The sequence below is a fragment of the Vicugna pacos genome, chromosome 12 (assembly GCF_048564905.1).
Source record: "Vicugna pacos chromosome 12, VicPac4, whole genome shotgun sequence".
In the NCBI taxonomy this organism is placed as follows: Eukaryota; Metazoa; Chordata; class Mammalia; order Artiodactyla; family Camelidae; genus Vicugna; species Vicugna pacos.
This window is the reverse complement of record NC_132998.1, coordinates 63,744,628-63,765,960: the sequence shown is the minus strand read 5'-3', so window position 1 is coordinate 63,765,960 and position 21,333 is coordinate 63,744,628. Positions and strand designations below refer to the sequence as shown.

Below are 21,333 nucleotides of genomic sequence, written 5' to 3'. Positions count from 1 at the left end.
TGGCAGCTCACATGGAAGCTGGGGTCCACTTTGCCGCTGTCTCCCCCCTGGGATTTGCCTTCAACACTCCAACTTCTGGGGCCCCTTTTCTTGGCTCCTCTGTCCAGGAAGACAGGTTTCTTCCAGAGTTCTAGCCACCTGCACCACCTCACACTTCCACCCAACTGCGGCACCTTTGGGGAAAATTAAGGGAGCAAAAACAGTGGGGATCCCCCACACTCTTCAGCCCCCAGGGCCCCTCCTTTCAGGCCTCTCTTGGAGCCCTTGCCCCAGTGTGGCCACACAGCTCCAGAGATGGGGCCAGCCTTGGGTCAAGTCTAGGAAGGAAAAAAAAAATCACCCACGAACACCCCACCCCCAAAGGCCATTCTTCAGGTTTTGCTTCCAACGCAGTCCACCTGCTAGCGGTCACCGCGCACAGCGCTCAGGCGTGGCCGTGAGCGAATACGTCTCCCTCGACTCAGAAGCAGCGCTTAACGGGAAAGCCCTGGGGAAGGAGCGCAGCCCCCGGCGGAGGGGAGCAGGCGCACCCGCCTGGCCTGGCGGTCGTCCCGGGGACACAGGTAATTGCACTCAACACCAACCTCAGACACGGCCGCTCTGGGACCTCCCGGGATCAAGACAAAAACACAGGTGTGAACACGGAATATCTAAACATTGTCCAGGCCACAAAAGTATCCAAACTGCCCCCAACCCCGCTGCAGGTGTAATGGCTCCTTCGCATCACAGCTGTAGCCTCAATCCGGGACCCCCTCCCTCTGGACGAGGTTTACTAAGACACCCGAGGGGGTGGGGGGTGGGGGGTGTGCGGAGGGTGGGGAAGGCTTCCTGGGACGTGGACATAAGGCAGCTGGAGCCCAAGGGGACAGAAGACAAGCCCCAGGGGTTTGACACCGACTCAGGGCCTCGGGCCAGAGCCTTCTGGGTGTGAAGCGCGAGCAGCTCTGGGCTCTTGCTGCGACGCTCTGGAAACGATGTGGGCAGAGGGGGCAGCGCGTGGTTCACATCAAGAGCCGGGAGGAGGTGTGTGAAGGTCCCAGGGCTGGGTGCCTTCAAGGCACCCAGCCCTGGGCCCTTCCCTCCCGGGTGAGGGTGACGGGGCCCTGGAAGCCGGGTGCCCGTCGGGGCAGGAGCGGGGAAGCGCATCCATGTCTCGGCCTGAGTGGGTCTTCTGAAGGTCCCCTGGAGGGTACTGCCCTGGAGTCGGGTGGCCCCAGGTGCTTGGGCTGGGCTGGGCTGGGAGTGGGGAGAGGCCAGAGTCCCAGCCAACGAACTCAGCTCAAAGGCGCCCCCTGGCCGACAGCTGCAGCTAAATCTGAGGCATTGCCCAGAGGCCTTCCAGAGCCACCCAGTGGCACGGGAGGCGGCTGTGCCCCAGAGAGACTATAGCACTGCCAGGCAGGAGGATGCCGAGGGCACCAGCCACGGGTGAGGCCTGGTGCCCCGAGGGGCAGCGGCAGCTTTGTGCCCCCTCCTCCCACCTACATCCACTGGTCATCCTGGCTGGAGGCCTGGCAACGGGCTGGCAGGACAGACAGAGCCGGCCAGAGGCTAGAAGGGTGGGCTCCCCTCCGCTGGCCCCTGCCCAAGCCGACCTCCCCCTGGCCGCCCTTCCTCCCACCACGGAGGCTCCTCCACGGGTCCACAGTTCAGACCTTGTACCCAGGCGAGGGGCCCAGCCACCAGGGCAATAGATCAGGGGAACCTAAGCCCAGGGAGGCTCTGCGCTGCCCTTCGAGAAGGCAGAACAAAGGCGGTGTCTCAGCCTGGCCGCCACGCTAGGCAGAGGGTCCCCAGGGGCACTGCTGGCCTGTCTGGCTCCCCCAGCCCAGCACAACGTGGAGAGCAGGTGCCAGGCTGCCGTCTGCCTCCGGCCGTGCAGAGCAGGGCCTCCCTCGTCCAGCCTGGCGGGAGCATGCACCTGCGCAGGGGCAGCCGCCCAGCCCAAGCCCCCTACCTCGCTGGGACTAATTCTGCATCTGGATCACAGGAACCGTCTCAGAGACCACGTGGCAGGGTGGGCCGCTTGGGCCAACTCCCCACGCTGGGGAAGCGTCCTGCTGGGTGGGGCCTCAGGTGGGAGTGAGCCGAGGGCAAGGGCCTGGGAAGCGGGAGGGGAGGGACGTGAGGGGCTCAGCTCTTTAGACTGGGGCTTCCTCCAGTCACAGGGGCGTGGGAGGAAGACGCTTTGCTCTGGGCGCCGGCCCTCACTCCCCACCAGCTATGTGTTTCTAACAGCTCGGTTGTCGCAGGCCCCCGGCCACATGGGGGCTCTTGGTGCAGGTCGGGCCGGGACCCTCAGTCCCTCCTGAGATGCGTCCTCCTCCTCATGCGGTCTGCCCACTTGGCAGGGCAGGGTCCATGTCCTGTCCCCCGACCCCTCACAGGCCCCACTGCAGAGTGGGAGTCTACGTGCTGCTCTAGGACTGGACACCACTGAGCTGGGGCCGATTCCGTCCAGCACTGGGTGGGGGTGTGCAGTGGGGGCTGGCGCAGCTCTGGAAGCTCCCCCACACCACAGCCTGTCACCCCAACACAGGGTCCCACTAAGCCAGCTATGGGGCCCAGCCTGATCCAAACTCGCTGAAGAACCAAGGGCATCTGGACCCCCTCCCACTCTGGACAACACCCCACTTTGCAGACCAGGGTGAGCAGAGACACCCAACCAACAGCGTCAGGACAAAGGGCTTAGTGGTCCATTCCCTGACCCACTTTGTCTGACTTTCCAAGTGCAACCATGTCCTTGCTGTCACCTGGTTCAACCCTCCACAGCCCACCTGGGCCCCCCGTGCCCTCCATCTGAACCTCACACAGGCCTGAGTGATCTTTCGCTCAACCACATCCGCCACTCCCCAGGCCTCCCCTCCTGTTCAGAAGGGAACCCAGTCCTCACTGTGGCTCCCAGGCCCTGCACACTGGAGGTGAGGTGCCCGTCACCCACTTTGGGCTCCTCCTTGTGTGACCGGCCTGGGGGGGTTCTGACTTGGGGTGCCTCAACCCAGAGCTGGCCCTGCAGCTCAGCCCCCCAGCACCAGGGGCTCCTGAGCCTCGGAGGGCAGGGAGGCACACAGCTCCGCACGCCCCCCGCCCTTGGAAGAGTCTCTCCCAAGGAGCTCCCCCATCAGAGGCTCTGCTGCCTCTGCTCTAGAACCTTCTACACAGGAGGCAGGGAACCACACCTCAAACCCCCACAGAAGCCTGGCTTGAAGAACCAAGAAGGTGCTGGGTATAAGGCCAGTAAAAGGAAGGGAGCCTGAGGTTCACCTGTCCTGGCGCCCAGAGCAGGCGGCTGGGCCCAGGGGCTGGGGAGTTGTGGCAGTGGGGCATGCAGACTCGGGCCCTCCTAGGAAAGGCCAGTTTCCCGCCTGAGCTGGGTGATAGCTCCTCCCGCAGCACAGAGCCCACGAGGACAAGCAGGGGCAGGCAGAGCTGAGCGTCTCCAAACATCCCGCCTCCCAGTCCAGCCGGCCTTTCAATCGCCGACAGCAGGACAGCGGTCACCCCGGGACTCCGTGGAGACCAAAATGCCCCAGCCAACGCCAGCTCTGAAGGTCTGTCTGCATTCTCATCTGCCAGGCAGAGCCACCCTCTCCCCACAAGACACACCTGTGCACACATGCACGTGCACTGAACGGTCCGAGTGTTTGTGTCCCGAGATGCACAGGTTAGAATCCTGCTGTCTGCCGTCATGGCGTTAGGGGGTGGGGCCTTTGGGAGGCGGAGCCAGCCCTCATGGATGGGACTGGTGTGCTTACAAGACGTCCCAGAAGGGCCTCACCCCTTCCACCATGTGAAGACACAGTGAGAAGACGGCCATCAGTGACCCGTAAGAGGACCCTCATCCAACTGAGCTGGCACCCTGATCTCAGACACCAGCCTCCACAACTGTGAGAAATGAGCGCCTGCTGTCTCTAAGCCACCCAGTCCGGGGTATTTTGTCACAGCAGCCCAAACAGACTCAGACACGTGCACGTGCTCCAGTCAGTCTCCCACCTCTGATCCTTCCGTGAGCGAAGGCCCCTGCAGTCCTGCAGCTTTCACGTGGGTGGCCAGGTGCTGGGCACTCTGCAGGGGAGGGGTGGTCTCGACGCAGCCATGCAGACGGAGGGGGGCCGCCCCTCAGGGTGGGCTCCAGATCCCCTCCCCAGCAGACACACTGAGTGTGACCTAGGAGGCTGGGCCTCGGCTCAAGGCCCGTCAGGTCCGTCCCGTGCCACAGGTGGTGGGCACAGCTGTGAACGGAGGGGCGAGGAGCGTGGGGGTTCCGTCGCTGTCTCGTGCTGTCGACGTGTGTGTCCGCACGGTCGGGCAGGCCAGCGCCGTGCGCCCCTGAGACCACCTGCCCGGGCCTCTACCCCACTGGGGGCCGCCGTCAGAGTTCACATTCCAGACACAACTTTTATTGGATGCCGTCCCTGCAGCCCACACAACCCCGCCCCTGGTCCGCTTTGTGTCCTCCTGGTGGGAAACCCTCTTGGGGGTGTGAAAGAGGAACTCGCTAAATGGGGCGCCTGGGACAGACCCACCAGCCAGCAAGGGGAGGAGACGGACCGTCCCTGCCCTGGAGGCCTTCAGAACCTTGTCCGGCCTGGTCGGGACCGGGGCGGCAGGTTCTGGCAGCAGCAGCCAAGCCCCGGGCCCTGCCCCCGACACGTCCTCTCGCGAGCTCTGCAGCAGAGCAGCCACTCAGCCTCCATCAGCGTGTGGGACCCAGGCCTGGGCGATTGCCGTGGCCGTCGCCAGAGCCCTCCGTGGTCACTCCGGCTCTGCTCCTGCCCTTCTGCAGTGTGTAGGCGGACGGCCCCAGGCGCAGGATTTTCCCACTGCCCAGGCACTCGTCCCCTTTGTAGAACACGGCAAACTGGAAAGGAGAGGGGCTGTGTCACTTGTAGGCGGACCTGGCATCCGGGGGCCTGCAGAGTAGCAAGGAGCCCGACCTGCGGCTGCTGGTCTAGGGTGGAGGTGGGAAGCAATGCTCTGCCTGTCCCTGTTCTGTCCTCGTCCTCAGGGCCCAGCCCACAGGCAGCCGGGCCCTCCCAGTGGCTGCACCAGTACAGCCTCATGGCCACAGCAGTCGGGAGAGAAGGGGCACCGACACAGAGCTGGCCACAGTTCCCCCCGTCACTGGCTGTGTGACCTGAGCCCCCGCACCCCACCTGCCCCCAAGCCCCTCGATGCAGACCATGTGCTCTGGGGAGAAGGAAGTGCGATGCTGTCATTCCACAGCAAAGCCGGACCCCGCGCACAGGCTGAGCAAGCGCTAAGAAGAGCCGGGGTCCAGGCCACACGCAGACTCAGACTCGGTGTGGCATCCCATACCCTCTGGAGCACAGCGCAGAGCCGGCGCCCCCTCACCTGTCCCAGGGTGAGACCCCGCACAGCCTTCACCGCCGTCACCCACACGGTGCCATCTTGATTGAGGGTCAGCACACAGGGCACTGGGTGAAGAGAAGGACCCTTGGAGGAGGGCACAGGCCTTGCCAAGTGTGCTCAGCCCCAGGCCTCGGGCTCCTGGGAGGAAGGAGCAGGGAACTACGGAAGCTCAGGGCCAGTCAGAGGGGCCCAGCGCCGCCTGCTGGGCGTACAGGCAGCACACACTACAGCCTGGACCCTCACCCCAGCACCCTCTTCCCAAGACCCTCCCTGCATCACAGACAAAGGAGGCTGAGCTGGCCTCAGCACCTCCCAGGGCTGGCTCCCGAGCAGGCAGAGGGAAGGAGGTTTGGTGTGTTCTACGGTCTGAACGACGGGGACCTTGCCCGGGTCTGACCGCCTCCCCTACCCCTGGCCGGGACGCCCTGCTCAGTCACCTAGCGCCATCTGGTGGCGGAACCGGAAGTGGCACTCCATCATCTTGTCTCGGACCAGGGCTGCGGGCGGCTCCTCTGCAATCCAGTGCACGCGACCGGTCCGCAGCAGGTCCCTGTACAGGGCCGGGTGGTCTGTCCGGGGGGCCTGCGGAGCGGAAGGCAAGGCCGTGACGCTCTGGAGCCCTCAGAAGAGGGTCCCCCGCCCCAAAGCCCCCTCACTGCACTTCATTACTAAGGACTGTAACAGCCAGCACTCACTAATGGAAGCTGCACTGACATGTGGACACGCACGTGCTTATCCCACGGCCTGCACCCCAACTTTGCATAAGAGGAAACTAAGGCACAAGAGGGAAAGTCACTGATCACGGTCACACTCAGCAAGCAGCAGAGGGGTATGTGATCCGGCCCATGACCTCACCCCTCCTCCAAGTTCAAGTCACCCGCCCAGCACCAGGGGCACACGGGCCAGCCACGCCTCCATAGGGATGCCACGCAAGGCCACTGCGGGGATCCCATGGAGCCCCAAGTGTCTGGGGAGAGGGCTACTAGAGGAAAGGGCTGGTGCCAGCTCTCCGGGGCCTCCTCGGACCCAGTGCCTCCCCGAGGCAGGTCCTGTGGGTTCTAGCGGACAGGGAGCCCCACAGGGACAGCTGTCGGGGGCGACCTTCCTGTTTTCCCCTCAAAGCAGAAGAGACCGCTCTGCTCTATACCACAGTCACTGCGGCTCACGCCTGACCCCACAATCGCCATCCAGGCTTTCACACCCACGGCTCTTCTGGGAAGGAGACGTCCCAGAACCAGCAAGTGAGCTCCAGCCCTTCTGCTAGTGTCTAAGAGAAGGTCCCTGGCTCTGGGACCGAGCACGCTGAGCTGGGCTCTCTGCACCATTCAGGTCTGGGCTGCACCATTCAGGTTCTGTCATGGGATGGGGGCTCCCTGGTCTCCACCCACTAAGTACCAGCGGCCCCTGTCCCCCCCCACCCGCCCCCCTGCTGTGACACTAACAATGTCCCAGACGTTGCTAGAGGTCCCTGGGGGAGCAAAGTGGGGAAGCCCGCCCCGTCTGTGAAGTCCTGCTCTAGAGCATGGGGACAGTCCTGGGGCCCAGCAGCTCAGGGCCCCACTGCGGCAGACATCTTGGGTTGGCCCTGGCTCTGCCACCCCCCACCCCCGCTCAGTGGTGACTTGCTGGAGCCTACTCTGTGCACACTCTGTCCAAGGCACTGGAGCGTCCTCCACGCCACTGGACCTTAAACCCTGGGTCTTGTCCTCTTTCATAAAATCAACTTACTAGGAACTAGCGTGATGACTAACTGTGTGAGCAGCACACAGGAAGCCTAATAAGCCCCTTAAACAAACTCCTCCCGGCACTGAAGCACCAGGCCGACCCCGGGAGGGCGCAGGGGAAAGGCGAGGACGTCGCACCGTCACTGCTGCTCTGTGGCCCCTCCGGCCACCTGCCTGGTCTCAGCACCGAGAACCGGACCTCCCCCATCTGTCTACACGGCCGGCCTGACTCACCACCAGCACATCACCCTTGGTGCCGTCCTTCTCCACCACGTACCAGGGCTCGCGTAAGCCCCCTATCTTGGCTCTCTGGCCCAAAGTGTACAGGAACCAACCTATGGAAATAGTTTCTCGGTGAGGCGGGAGTGAGCCCCATCTCAAACAGCACACCCGTGGGATGGGGAGGAGGGTGGGTGGAGCAGGCAGGAGGCTCTCTTTGAACCACTAGAGGCAGCTGGGTTAGGCTGTACCCCACACAACGCAAGGAGCAGTTCCAGCTGTGGGGCTGCCTGAGCCACAAGGAGCAGGGACAACTCCTTTAGAAAGTGGGCCGAGTGCCCTGCGTTAAAGCCACGAGCCCTCCTGCTGAGCCCCTGATGCGCCTGTGACTTTCACAGGCACGCCCTCCCCCCACCATGTACCAACCTCCTCAGGGCAGGACATCAGGGCTGCCCCGATTTGTCTGTGCCAATTCCTCCCAACTGCCTCTGTGCACCCCCACCCCCATCACAGACATCCCCACCCTGTGGGTGACATGAGCACAGGCCCTGGCGGAATCGAGGTGTCCAAGCTCCCCTGCGTCCTCTGACAGCCTCCCACTGGGGACAGGCTGGGAGCCCCCACAGTCCTGCCCAGCAGGGCTGTCGCCTCCTCCTGTCTCAGGAACACTCGGCTCTCTGGGACCCCCACTGCCCTCAACAGTAACAGGAAGGGGAAGCCACCTGGCCCAAACCAAGGTGGGGCGTCTCCAAGAAACACGCCCCAGGGTAGGAGGAGGCATCCAGGGCTGAGCACCAGCCCCGCCCTGCGGGCAGGTCAGACCCTCGCTGGACCATCAGCTCCGAGGGCACAGCCCCACTGCCCACCGACCCCACCTCTGTCCTCCCACCTGGGCTGTGGACTCTCGCGCCTGCCTCATCTCTGTCCCTGTCCCCTCCTTCCCACGAGGCCCAGTGCAGGCTCACGGTGCCCCCACCCCACAGCCATCTGGGAGGAGGGAGCAGCACCCGGGCTGGGAGGGCCACCTTCTGATCCCATCTCTTCACGCTGTCCAAAATCATGACACTCATGCTCTGAGATCACCCTAACTCCCTTCATCAGGATGGACTTTTTCTGCAGCCTGGCACTGCCTTCATGTAATGGAAAACAATTCTACGCACAGGGACGTAACACAGGACTCAGAGTGCAGTCGGCCTGAACCAGACGAAGTCCTCTTCTGTTAGCCGCAACGTGTAAAACGGGACCGCGTCTCAAAACACACCCCCTAGTCACAGCTACGACCGCCCTCCCTGTCACCACGCGCACCCCTCCCGGCGGTCTCTGCTCACGGGCCGCCGCGGAAAGGACTGTCAGCATCTTGTCCAAGTTTCCCAGCGCTCTAACTCGCCCGGGACTCAGGAGCTTAGCATGAAAAGCAGCCCAAGGTTGCGTCTCACCTTTATGCGTTCCCAGAACTTTACTGTCTTCTATAGAAATAAATTTACCAGGTCGAGGCTGTAAATACTGGAAAACAAATGCTTCGTTATTAATGGATCCAGGTCCAGCGCAGAAACGTGACTCCATCCCTTTCCATCAAAGAACACTTACCTGGAGGATGAAATTTTCAAAATTTCTTTTACCAACGAAACAGATGCCCATGCTCTGGAACAAGAAGGAGGCCGACCGTTAGACGGGACGGCCGGCACCAGGACAGGAAGCCGCTCCACTCAGTCCCGCCGGAGTCGGGGAGGCAGGGCCTCCGTGTGCCTCCCCCGCCCTGAACCTCCCTGCCCTCTGGGCCAGGGGCCTGGCTTTTCTCCTCAACACCAGATGCCAGTCACAGCCACAAATAGACCTCGAGGGGCTTATTCCAGGCCCCAGACTCGGACCTCGCCAGCTACGTAAGCAGCGCCAGGCCACTCCCAACCCAAGAAGGTGAACAAGACAACGTGGGAGGGACGGGTGCGGGGGTCTTCCTTGGGGATGACGACTTGCCGACAAAGGCACAGCCCTGCCCACACCCGGAGGACACTTGGCCTCACCCCGACATGGCCCGGCCAGACCGAGCACCCCAGGGAGTGCCGCGCTCACTGGGACCCCATCACACCCCTCCTCTAGCTCCAAGCCCCCACCACACTGGCTTCACCTCAACTCCACCGGCACGCCAGCCCCTACCCCCGACGTCCCTGGAACACTACACCCCATTCACCCCCGAGGCCTGAGGGTAAACACACTTTCCTCGCAGGCCTTTCCTGGCGCCCGTCTCTAAATGAGAGCCATCGGCCTCTTCTCTCACCGGGTCCTGTACCTTCTCTCAAAAACCCCTCTAAGTTTACGACGGTAGGTCTGTCTGTCTGTCTGCCCCCTACCCCGGACTTCAGCTCTGCGAAGGCAGGGACGAAACTGTGCTCCTCACCGCATCCGCAGAGGCCAGCAGCACAGAGCCGGGCCCAGAGGACGCACCTGACGAGGCTGGGCAGACGCGTGGGCGGACACAGAAGATCCAGGTGCCAGCGGGGCGTCTGGGGGCCCGGTCCGTACCGCCCCGCTCTCACCTGGCAGCTGAGCCCAGGGCATCCCAGTGAGCTGCCAGGCTGCCGGGAAAGTCACTTCTCAGCTGAGTTCTGAATGCCACAGCACCTCCCACTGTGTGCGGGAGGGGCCAGCTCCTCCAGGTGCTTTTCCCAGGCCCTCCCCGGGTTAGATCCCGGGGCAGGAAACACTGCCTGACCCCGACCGTGGAGACGGTGCATGTGGGCACGCACACCCCTCAATCCTACCTCTTTCTTCTGAAGCACATGATGAAGTCTATTCTCAGCAGCTATTTTCTTTACAAAATCTTTGGTTAATCCCCCCAGAGGGAAGAGGGTTCTCCTCAGGGCATCCTGGGAAACCTGGCTGAGAAAGAAGGTCTGGTCTTTAAAGCTGTCAGCTGCCTGGAGAAGTTTTACCGCTGCCAAGAGCAAAGAACAAAAGACGTTGCAGGCATAAAAATAATGACACTTTGCTTTTAATGACGTCCTTCTGTGTATTTTGATCGATTACCCACCCCGGTCTGGCAGAAACAAAGATCGACAAGAAACAGCAGATTTCCAGAAAAAAGAACCGCCGTGGGTAAGGTAAGAAAAACTCAGCCCTAATTTACCTACTGTTGAAAAGAAAACCAGGAAGGAGCCCTCATGTAACGAGGACATTGATTCCAGCTCACACGCCTGACTGCAGTATTTTCAAAGATTACAAAAAATGTTACAAGGTGATAAGAAAAAAACAAATCCAGCCACAGTTGGGGAAAGTGGATGAGACAAGTTACAGAAAACTGGGCCGGAACAGTGTAAGCGGCGCTGTTTTCTAACAACCACGGGACGTGCCCGTGGCCCGAGTGTTCTCGAGGACTCTCTCAACCTGCCAGGCTCCACCGGCGGGGACGGACTGTGCCCCACCCCAGCAGCACTTGGCCTCTAAATGCCTCCGTTCTCAGCAAAGGCGGGGTTTTGTGGAGCCCAAGCGGACATGTGTCAGGTGCCCCCTGCAGGTCCCCTCACTTCCTAGGTCATTGCAAAGACCCACACCGGCTCTCCGGCAGCGGTGCAGAGGTGTGACCGACTCTGAACACAGAATGCTGTTCAGAAAAGAAGGTCCGGCTCTGTCTCCGGGCCTGCTCAGTCCTGCCTGGCATGTGACACAACTTTCACGACCACAGACCCTGGGTGCCCTGCTCTGAAGTTCAGGGACCAGCGGAGAAAACTGGACACTGTGCTAGTGTTACGGGTTCTTTCCACGTGTCGCACATCCTGGGCTAAGCCCTATGATAGAATTATCCCCATTTCACAGACGAGGAAACTGAGGCTCATCAAAGTGACTTGCCCACAATGGTGCATGCAGGCAAAGGCACCGGCAGAGCTGGAAACTGACTTCACCACTTTTTATGCACAAAGCAAAAATCAATCGAAAAGAGAAAAACAAAGTTCAGTCAACCAGTCATCAGGTTGGCAGAGTCATTTGCAAAATGCTATTTTTTGTTTTAAAACTAAATTCAGTCAAACAGTGTTAAGTGTGTATAAAAGCCTCAGAATACGGGGGCAATTTGCAATTTCTCAAAGTTCTGAGTTATTTTAAAACAAACTCAAAATCTATGATTTTTATCAAGGCAATCAGGCCACCCTAGACCACGGACAGGACTGCCCACTGGGGAGATCGGCCTGTGCCAGGAGCCTGATGCCAAACCTTCACACCTCCGGGCCAGCCAGGGTGCCACCTGCCACTTGGACAGGCGAGGACACTGGCCCAGGGCTTCAGGGCCGGCCAACCCGGGGCTGGCTCTGCTGCCCATGTGCACTCTCCCCAAGGACCCAGGCCAGGAGGCCCTACTCCAGGTCACCGGGGCAACTGAGTAAGGAAAATAAAACTTCCAGATGCCTAGAACACACCCAGAGAACAAAGACACTGCAGTATCGTCAGAACAACTACCCAGAACAAAGCCCGTGCCAACGCGGTCAGACGCCCGAGTGCCTGCCACTCCTGTTACGACTGACACACATTCTCTCAAACACCGCGGAAGCCTCTGCGTTACCCGTGCACGGCATCTAGACGGGCCGCGAGCTCTGGCTTCAGTCCCCACCAGCCCTTCCCCAGGCACCGGCTGGGTCTCCTCCTGTTACCAATCAGAACCCTCGGGGGAAATGACCCTTCCACTAACTGTCCTTCTCCGAAGAGGAAACCAAAACCAGCAAGCTAGTCTGGGACTCACAGAGAGGAGTCTGGGCTCACACAGCCCACTGCCATCCTTCAAAAGAGCCCACGCTGTTCATGGATAATTAAGCTCTGACCCAGGCGCTTTTACTTACCATTTCTAATTTCAAATCGATTTCTGAAAAGCCCTTCTGGCCTCTTAATGTGCTTCTGCTGGAAAACCTCTTCATCTTCCAGGGAAGTTCGTGCATAGTGACCTGTAGCGACCGCATCTGCTCCTGCGAGGTTTGTAAGAACACCAGGATCGGACTTGAGACTGGCACCCGCTGGCCTTGGCTGGTACGAGCCGAGCGCTCAAAGGAGGGACAGACACCATGTCTTACACCAGATGGCCTGCACAGATGCCCTGCCCGGCTCTCGGCTAACGCCCAGGTCCCCAGGAACAGAGGCGCCCCGTAATGCCTGTTGCGCAAGTGCCTTTCAGTCTTTAAGCTGATGTAATCTTGCTACAAGGTTTTACTGCATCTTTAAGAGCCTTTCAAAAGCTAGTATCTATCTACTCATTTATTCTAGCTTAAGGAAAGTCAGATATGCACACAAAGATCTAAGTACAAAGAGCTCATTTCACTGTTTCTTATACTAAGGAAAAACTGAAAACACAAAAACATTCACCACCAGGAAAATATGAAGTAAATTAAAGCGCCACCGTCATTACAACAGTGCCACTTACAAAGAACTGTTGATGGCATGGGAATACGCTTATGATATTGCTCAGCTGGGAAAAAAGTAAATGACCCCATTTTTTTGGTAACGTACAGAAAAAAAATGAAGACAAGTATCAGTAAGTCTACTCCTTTGATTCTGGGAGGTGGAACTGCAGATGACACTTTTCCGCTGTTTACTCTTCTGTAGTTTTAAATTTTCTTCAGTAAATTGGTATTATTGTTATTACAGTGAAGGACCTTCCAGCATATTCAATTTCTTCTTTTCACACTATGCAGAGAGATGAAAGAAACTACCAAGGCACATATTAGCCTGTAATCGTTTCACTGTGTGAAAGTGAAATTTTCAGACACTCAGTCTTGCAAGAGACGTTTTCCTGGAAGGGGCAGCAAAACTGATTCAAGACTTAACCAACCAAAGCAGCTCAGTGTAAAACAAAGGACCCAGGATGAATTCACTGGTGCACACTAACTGCCTGACAAAGCACCTTTAGGGCCACATTATTATATCTTGCCTGATTTTCTAATAGAGGAAGAAACACTTTAAATCTATTTCCTTAAAGAACCACCACTTATACTGCAAGAAATGTAGGCTTCAGAGGGGTAGGGATAGCTCAGTGGCAGAGTGTGTGCTTAGCATGCACGAGGTCCTGGGTTCAATCCCCAGTACCGCCATTAAATAAACCTAATTACTACCCACACCCCGTTTTTTTTCTTTTTAATGTAGGGTTCCTTGTGAGAAGCCCCGCGATTCTAGACATCTGGGTTTCATGCATCTTGATTCTGTGTCACACTGTTCATGTGGTAAATTCAGACTCAGAAACATTTACTGCAGAAATTCTTCCAAAGTGTCCCCACAGGATGACCACTTCAGGGCTCCCTGAAAAGCTAAGGTGACAGAGAGCTTCGCCCTCTGTGCAGCGAGCACCGTTCCCCTCTGAAGCGCCATCCGTGCCTCCCCTGGGTGAGGCCTGTCTCCTGCGCGTCCCGGCTCTGCCCTCCGGGTCACACGTTGAGCCTGCTATGATGGCCCTGAACATCGTCATATGGCACGTTTCCCACAGTCTCAAAATCAAAATCAACACACACTCCATGAGTCTCACTCTTTTTCCCACGAAAATGGAACTTAATGCAGCCACTAGCGGTGGGCTACCAGGTGCGGACCCAGCAGACCCCTCCTCCTCCCTCAGGCGTCCTGACCTCAGGCGAACTTGGGCTGCGTGGGCTCCCAGCCAGCCCGAGGCCCTCGGGGTCCCAGATCCCAGGTACTCCCAGCCCTGGACCAGGGGAATAGATCCTGAACCTAGGGAGCAAACTCTGCATTCAGCTCCCTCGATCTCATGGTTTTGGGGTCAGCCACATTCCACCTTGTTGAGACTTCAGCTCGCTACTCTTGCAGGCATCTTCACTACCTAACTCCATGAGCCAACTTTTCATCATCATTGTCTCCGCTGCAGGTCACCTTACATCGACTGGCAGGCTTACTCTGTCCCCTTTTAGGTCATGATGAAGTGCTGACAGGACAGAGCGGCCAACAGTCCTGCGACACACTGGATTCCGGGCACACAGTGTGTCTGGGCAAGCGGCCAGGCACGGCAGGGTGAGTAGCAACGGCCAGGATCCAGAACTTCAGAAACTTATCACGGTGATCCCAGCAGCAGGGGACAAGAAAAAGAACCTGAATTCACAAGAGCACAGCCACAGACACTAAGAGGAGCCTAAGCAAGCAGGTCAGCACCAGGAGGGTCAGCATAAAGGAACGGGCTGTCCCACTAGGCAGATGGAAATGGAAAGCAGGAATCTGGGAACAGATGTGATCCACAGGCAGCCGGTCAGTGGCAGCAGGGCCCTGAGCATAAACAGGCTTTTAGAACAGACCACTGAGACACGGCTCAAAGCAGAGAAACCAAATAGAGACCCAGGATCCAGACTCAGCTACAGACCCAGACCTGTCCTCCGGACAAAGCAGAAACCTACTTTTAATACAAGAGAGGTCGGTAGGACTAGCCAAAAGGATGACTAACAAGAAAGTCGATGCTGAGTTTCTTAAGCCCTAACCAGGCTCCTGAAACTTCTGCTCTGTACAATCACTTCTGGAAGCAGAGCGACCCTGAGCAAAGCTGAACCTGCAGGCAGGGTCTAGTGGCCCCACCTTTCAACTCTTCAGCCGTGATCCCACACGTCTTACCTCGGGGTTTTCTGAAGGGGGCTCTCCTGCCCTTACAGCTGCGCGGACCATGACAGAGAGGCAGCCCCCAGCCCCACCCCGGGAACTTATCACTTGTGCACGGCCAGAGAGCTCTTCCTTATTCAGTGAAATGTGACCATTTTCACTGCTTCCTTTCCTTCTGAAAGAGGAAACTATTTACAAGGTTTTGACTTCTGGCTTTCTCTGAAAAATCTGCTGGTTTTTAAAAAGACAAATGAAGATGATCCAAATTACTTACCAAGATTATTCACAGCGTAATTAAAGAAACAGCTGAACTTGATGTGCTTGTTGCAGACTATGTCGGGGTTGGGAGTTCTTCCTTTTTCATATTCATTCAAAAAATCACTGGAATGAAAGAAAGAGACTTTTCTAAGTGTGGAACATTCCTCAAAAAGAGAAATCAGGTAAATTACTTGCTGAGAGTTTCTCCCTGTCTCGACAAAACTAGAATTTTCTGCAAACAGGAGAGCGTCAGGATACAGCCAGTTCCAACACTTCCACCAAACGTTTGTTTAAAGCCAGCTGTGCTTTCCATCTAAACCTCTGACGACTAATAAGCCAGAAGGAAAACTGAGGCGCCCTGGCTCCCCGGGGGCTCCCAGGATACGCGGGGAGGGATGTGAGGGGCTCGCTGAGCTCCGGCTCCCTTGGGCCTCTCGATCACAGGCAGGCTTAGGTGCGGAAGAGACTCAGCCGGAGTCAGAGTAGGAATAAAACAACCCAGAGTTACAGCTCGGGGCTCAGCCAGCCACTTCGCCATCTCAGCGTGGGAACCCAGGTCGCTGGGCAAATACACTAAAAAAATACCTTTTCTAATGTGACCAACACATACGTCTGAGGACTAGCAACCTCCTGGCGCTGAGCAGTGGATCCGGCATCCTCGTAAGTGGGTTTCTGCTCTAACAGACTGGACGTGGGAGGAGGAGCAAGAATTTCCCGGTCTTAGGAGTATTCACTTCCAGAGGACTGTGATGCGCATTTCAGGAGTTTTAAATTGGGTGTATTTCTGGTGTCTGTGACCATTTTTTCATTTAACCTGAAGCTCTCCACTGATCAGCAATGGTTTAAAAAAAAAAAACGCTGATCAAGACGGCCATGTCACGAAGACAGATGAACAACCTGCACGGGCTCGGAGACCACACACGCATTTTCAGCTCCGGCAGGCAAGGCCAGACCGCGCGCCCACCGCCTGCCATTCCTCCCGGGACTGCAGAGACTCGCGCTGCTCCGTATTTTCAACATTTGATGCTACTACACTCGCTCCTCCTTTTTATTCTAATTGTTGCAAAGTTGTCAAGAGGTTCACCAAGCCGTAAACTACGTAAGTAGTTCCCATCGAGTCATTTGGTAGCCGTCCCGGTGATCAGCTCGACTGTCAAGGATCGCAGTGCTTGTGCTCAAGTGATCTTTATTTTACTTAATAATGTCCCCAAAGCACAAAAGTGGTGACACTGGCAACTCGGATAGTCTCTTCCTGTGCCCACCTTGTAAATCAAACATTATCAGGGTGTGTATGGACAGGGAACATCGTGTACACAGGGTTCGGTTCTGTCTGTGGTTTCAGGCATCCCTGGGGACCAAGGGGACAAGGGGGACGAGTACCTAAATTTCTTGCTATGGCCTCAATCCCTGCAGTGCTCAAAGGAATCCCCCAAACCTGCTTTCTCCACCCATCCGGCCTTGATCATGAAGCCATCACTGACTCTTCCTCACTTTCTCTTGCCCCCACGCTCAACAGGCACCAAGCCCATCACACTGCTTCCCAAAGACCTGGAGGACCCCCTCCACAGAATCAACTGAAGCGCCTGTTAAAGTGCAGATTCCAGGGCCCCATCCCAGACCCAGGTCCAGACGTGTGTTTAACAAGCACCCCAGCTGATTCCTTAGCCTGACATCCACCGCCCAGAGGATCTGTCCGCAGGGACCTGTCACAGCCAGCCTTCACCTCCCCTCCACGCTCCCACGTTATTCCAAGTCCCCAGCATTTCCTGAGATTCTCTGCCCGCAGTCTCCTCCCATAATTTACCCTACACTTGTTTGCCAGATTTATTCTTTTAATAATGAAAATAACACACGCTACACTTATTGCTTCTAATATACCAGGCACTGTGCTAAGCACTCTCTACACAATCTTATTTGATTCTTACTATGCCTCTGTGAGCCATTATCCCCATTTAAAGGATAAGAAAAGGAGGCTTAGAGAAGTCAAGTAAATTGCCCAAGATCACACAGTAAGTGGCAGAATCAGGAGAGAACCCAAGGATGTTCTGACACTAAAGTATAACCCACCCCTGCCTGTCACTGCTGCCTTCGGATGTCTTCACCGGCCACCCCAGGCTCACGGCCCTGTCAAGGCTCACAAGACTCCAGCCCCAAGCACCCTTCCTCTGCAGCAACAAGGGTCTGGCCAAATTTTTCAGCAGTCCTGAAATAGATGAGGGCCCTCTCCTCCTCTCAGCACTGCTCCTGCCGTCCCACTCAGAATGTCCTCTCTAGTCTCATTATTTTCAAGGGCAGGTCAAATCTCACCTCTTCCACGACGCCTTCCTGACCACTCCACACGACACATTTCTCCCTCCTCTGAACCTGCAGCATTTTAACAGAACCTCGGGTGCTTCCTGTGTGCCACTCACCACCATCTTTACCTCTTCTGACAGTCCAGTCCTCTGCCCGGCTGGACTGCAAATCCGCACAGAACAGGACTGCGGCTTGCACACCTTTCCGTTCCCGAGTTTACCGGTGCCTGGTGCAGGGTGAGCCCTTGATAACAACTGTCGGGGTTATACTGAATTTTTAGTTTTTTGTCTGCTTGTTTCTTGTTTTCAAAAGGCACAGGGGAGTGGGTCACCTAACTCTTTTTCTCAGAAACCCTGAATCGCTGACCCACATGGATGCCTGCAAGGATACTCACCCCGTGGCACCTCCCAGGGGAGGCCTCAGCCTCAGGTCCCCTACACTAATTTAGCAGCAGAAACATCTCAAGGTTCCAAAGACATTAAAGAGACTTCTGGCTGGGGGCACAGTAGCAGGAGTACGGGCTGGGGGCGCTCTGGGATCCAGGCATCTAACACCGGGCCCCCAGGGCGGCTAAGGCCTCCCACACACGGTCTTTGGCACCACTGCCAAAACACAAAGCACTGGCTGCATGCTGTCAGCCTGGCTGAGTATGGCCATCCTGCCCTTGGAAAGGGCTCACAGAACATCGGAGGCCTTTCACGTCTGTCAGCTGCACCCACCTGAACACATCATTCCAATACTCCTTCACGTAGGACACTTGACGGAAAGGGATGTCTAGGATTTGGCAAACTCTGTAAGCATCTTCGCAGTCTTTGTCAGCAGTGCAAACTCCATGCTCATCCAGCAAGTCCCAGTTCTTCATGAACACCCCTGTCACTTGGTAACCTGGGGAGGGATGAAGGGCAAGTTAAAGAGAGGATGTAACCTCACCCTGGGGGGAAAAGGCAGCAACTTCCGACCTTTCGCGTGCCTCTGTGCACTGGTGTGCCTGGCAGTCCCCCTCTGCCACGGGTCCTTCGGCGCTCTGGTCACATCGCAGTACAGACCACCCCTGACTCTCCTGGCTAAAGCTCCCTCCCCCGCCTCCCACTGCACTCTGTACAGGCCTCCACCAGCACAATACAGTATTGCGCTGAACTGTCTGCCTGTATCCCCAAGATACGAGCACGATGTTATTTTTCCTTCTTCGTGTCCCCGCACTGTGTCAACACAATGCCTGGCACACAAAGAAGATGAGCAAATGTGTGCTGATTGAATGAAAGAAGAAATTCAACAAAATGTTTCAAAGCAACTAAAAACCACCATTCAGTTACCAGAGAAGTAAAAGTCATTTCAAAAGTTATTTCCAATTTTCATCTAAGAATGAGATTCCAAGTTGTTAGACATAAAGACAAATAAAATTGGGGATATTTTATTACAAAGACTGCACTATCTCTACCTTTTGAGAACTTTTTTTTCCCCTTTTCTGTTGCTGACAAAGTACCCTACCAAATACTGGGAAGATCAACTTTAGAATGACACAGGCGCCTATGATGTATGAGAAATCTGTTCCTTCTGGGCAGGCTCAGTGTAAGGAAAGACAGGGCATTTGACTGTAAGAGGTTCAATTCAGTACTCCATAGAACAGAGATTCAATGACAAAGCTTTACCAAAGCTAAAATGCCACATTAGCAAGACCACCTCCCATCCCAGCAGGTAACAGGCCCTTCCTTCTCTGTTTCCCAAACCACCTGACTCTGTGTCTCTTACCGCGTACAGCACTCTGGACTCTAGTAGTTTACCTGTGGCCACTGCAACTCACTAAGGCACAGAGCTCCTCAATCTGCAGGCACTGTGTCTCAAACAACCAGGTGTCCCCAGTGCCCCGCAGTTCCCAGCACAGCACGAGCTTAAACAGAACGAATAAATAACTCCACACCCAGAGCTTTAAAAATCGCCTCTCCTACAGACTCACTGCCTGACTGTCTTTCTCCTGGAGACGTGACCCACTTTCACGGCCCAGGCCCAGGCACTCCAGGATGGGACCTCAGCACCTCGCTCGTCCTTAACTTTCCAGGATCTGCGCAACAGAACACACATCTCCAACAAGACTGGGGAAGCCCTCAATGCCAAGAGGTGTGGCCCACGCTTTTTCTCTGCTATGTCCACCAGCTTCCCCGATGGAGGAGGAAAAACCCAAGGAAGGCTGGAACATCAAGTTGTACAGCGTGGATTCTAGGAAGGAGGGAGGGCTTACCTTCCTGAAGTGGTAAAATACATCGCATCTCCCCACGGCCAGCCTGCCACATCTCCCGGAACATGTTGCAGCCCTTATTAGAACCCTCCGAGGACCTAACAGTCTCGAGTCCCTGACAGAACATGTTCTATAACCAGAGCTCAGCCTGCTTCTCCGCCCCATCACGCCAGCACTTTCATGCCTCTGAGCTTTTGCTCCTGCTGCTGGCTCTGCCAGAAGTGCTTTCCTCCTTACTTCATGGCTCCATATGTTTGCTCAGTGAAATCCTACGCTTCCTTAGAGCCTTGTAACCGAGGACTTGAGATGAGTCTAGGCCTCCCATCTTCCGCGCTGGCGCCTCAACTCACAAACCTTTCTCTGCTCCAAACTGGAACTTTGGGTTTGTTCACATCAGACATGAACGGGGCGCGACAATAAAATCAGCTCAAACACCACCACCTCTGTGATGCTTTGATTCCCCCTTTCTTGCAATGTATATTCTTAGTCTGTCTAGACTTCTATTTAACACTTTAGTATACCTTCCATAATAGTTATGATTAATATGAACTAATAACCACTACTGTTTTCTGAGTGCCTAATTCGTGCTGGGCACTCAGTAAACACTTCGTGTGTATTATGCCATTTAATCCTTTCAGTAAGCCTGTGAGGTAGGTGTTTCTTCATTTTACAGAGAGAGAGAGCTTAATCAGCTTATCCCAGGTCAGGAACCTTGCATTCACTCTGCATTCCAAGTGCCTAGCACGAAAGGTGGCTCACAGCAGAGAGTCCACACATGTCATCAGGTGTATGAGGCCCCACAATGAGAAAGGGCCACACAGACGGGGAATTCAGACGGGCCGTTCGTTCATCTCTGCTCCCGACCCTGGGCACTCTTTAGACGGCTGAAGAAAGGCCAGCGCTTCTGCGCAAGTTTGTCATCCAATGAACGGAAAGCACAATCGTTATTTAACAAGCAGCCCGCCCGTCGGTACTTGTCGCACACAGTGCCTGACGGCCCTTCCTTACGTCGTAAGGATGGGGACCTTTACTGAGAGGGCGCTGTGCCCGCAGAGGTCAGCGCCCCTCACGTCCGCGCGTGGTCACCCAGGCTAAGCGCCGACGCCGCCACCATCAATCACCCCGGGCGCAGGGCCGGGAGCCAGAGAGAAACGCGGCCCCCGAACGTCGGAAAATCACCCTCCTCTAAGTGGATAACGCGGGGCGGGGGGTGCTGACTGCTCCCAGGCAGTCTGGGCAGCGGAGGCGCGCTCTCCCGACCCCAGGCAGAGGGTGAGGGGCCGAGAGGCCGCAGCGAGGTCGAGAGGGGGCGCCCAAGGCCACGCAGGACGGGGAGGGATTCTCCGAGGAGGGGCCGCTCAGGGGAGGCCGGGGCCCTCGGCCGCCTCACCTCTCCGCCTCAGCAGCAGCGCGGCCACGGCGCTGTCCACGCCGCCGGACAGGGCGCACACGACGTGCCGCGCCGCCCGCATCCGCGCGCCGCCGGCTTTTCCCACGGCTGCCGCCGCTTCCGCCGCGCGCCGGAAGTCCAGGCCCCGCCGCGGTGCGCAAGGACGCGGCCCGGCGGGAAGCGTCTTCTCGGCGCCCTGCGTTCCGCCAGCCCGGCCCGCCTCTCCGCGGGCTTCCATTCCCGCGTCCGGGGCTCCGCCCAGCCCACTGATCGCGAGG

The 21,333-nt window shown here is 57.0% G+C and overlaps 1 protein-coding gene across 4 annotated transcripts; it reads right to left on the bottom strand.

Annotated features, from left to right (window-relative positions):
• Nucleotides 1-4,378: 4,378 nt before the first annotated feature.
• TRMU (tRNA mitochondrial 2-thiouridylase) lies at nucleotides 4,379-21,258 on the bottom strand. Of its 4 annotated transcripts, none has more exons than XM_072973713.1 (11): nucleotides 21,056-21,258; nucleotides 18,152-18,317; nucleotides 15,154-15,260; nucleotides 12,140-12,262; nucleotides 10,076-10,248; nucleotides 8,904-8,957; nucleotides 8,753-8,819; nucleotides 7,332-7,432; nucleotides 5,811-5,955; nucleotides 5,356-5,511; nucleotides 4,379-4,861 (listed from the first exon to the last, which is right to left on the bottom strand). In XM_072973713.1, exons 1-11 carry the CDS (start codon nucleotides 21,135-21,137, stop codon nucleotides 4,572-4,574), a joined length of 1,464 nt encoding a protein of 487 aa, XP_072829814.1. In that variant the 5' UTR covers nucleotides 21,138-21,258; the 3' UTR covers nucleotides 4,379-4,571. The 4 variants fall into 4 exon arrangements, with proteins under 4 accessions (XP_072829814.1, XP_072829815.1, XP_072829816.1 ...); XM_072973714.1 differs by having other exon boundaries at nucleotides 5,356-5,438; nucleotides 21,056-21,223; XM_072973715.1 differs by lacking the exon at nucleotides 21,056-21,258 and having other exon boundaries at nucleotides 10,076-10,189; nucleotides 18,152-18,183.
• Between the last annotated feature and the right edge of the window lie 75 nt (nucleotides 21,259-21,333).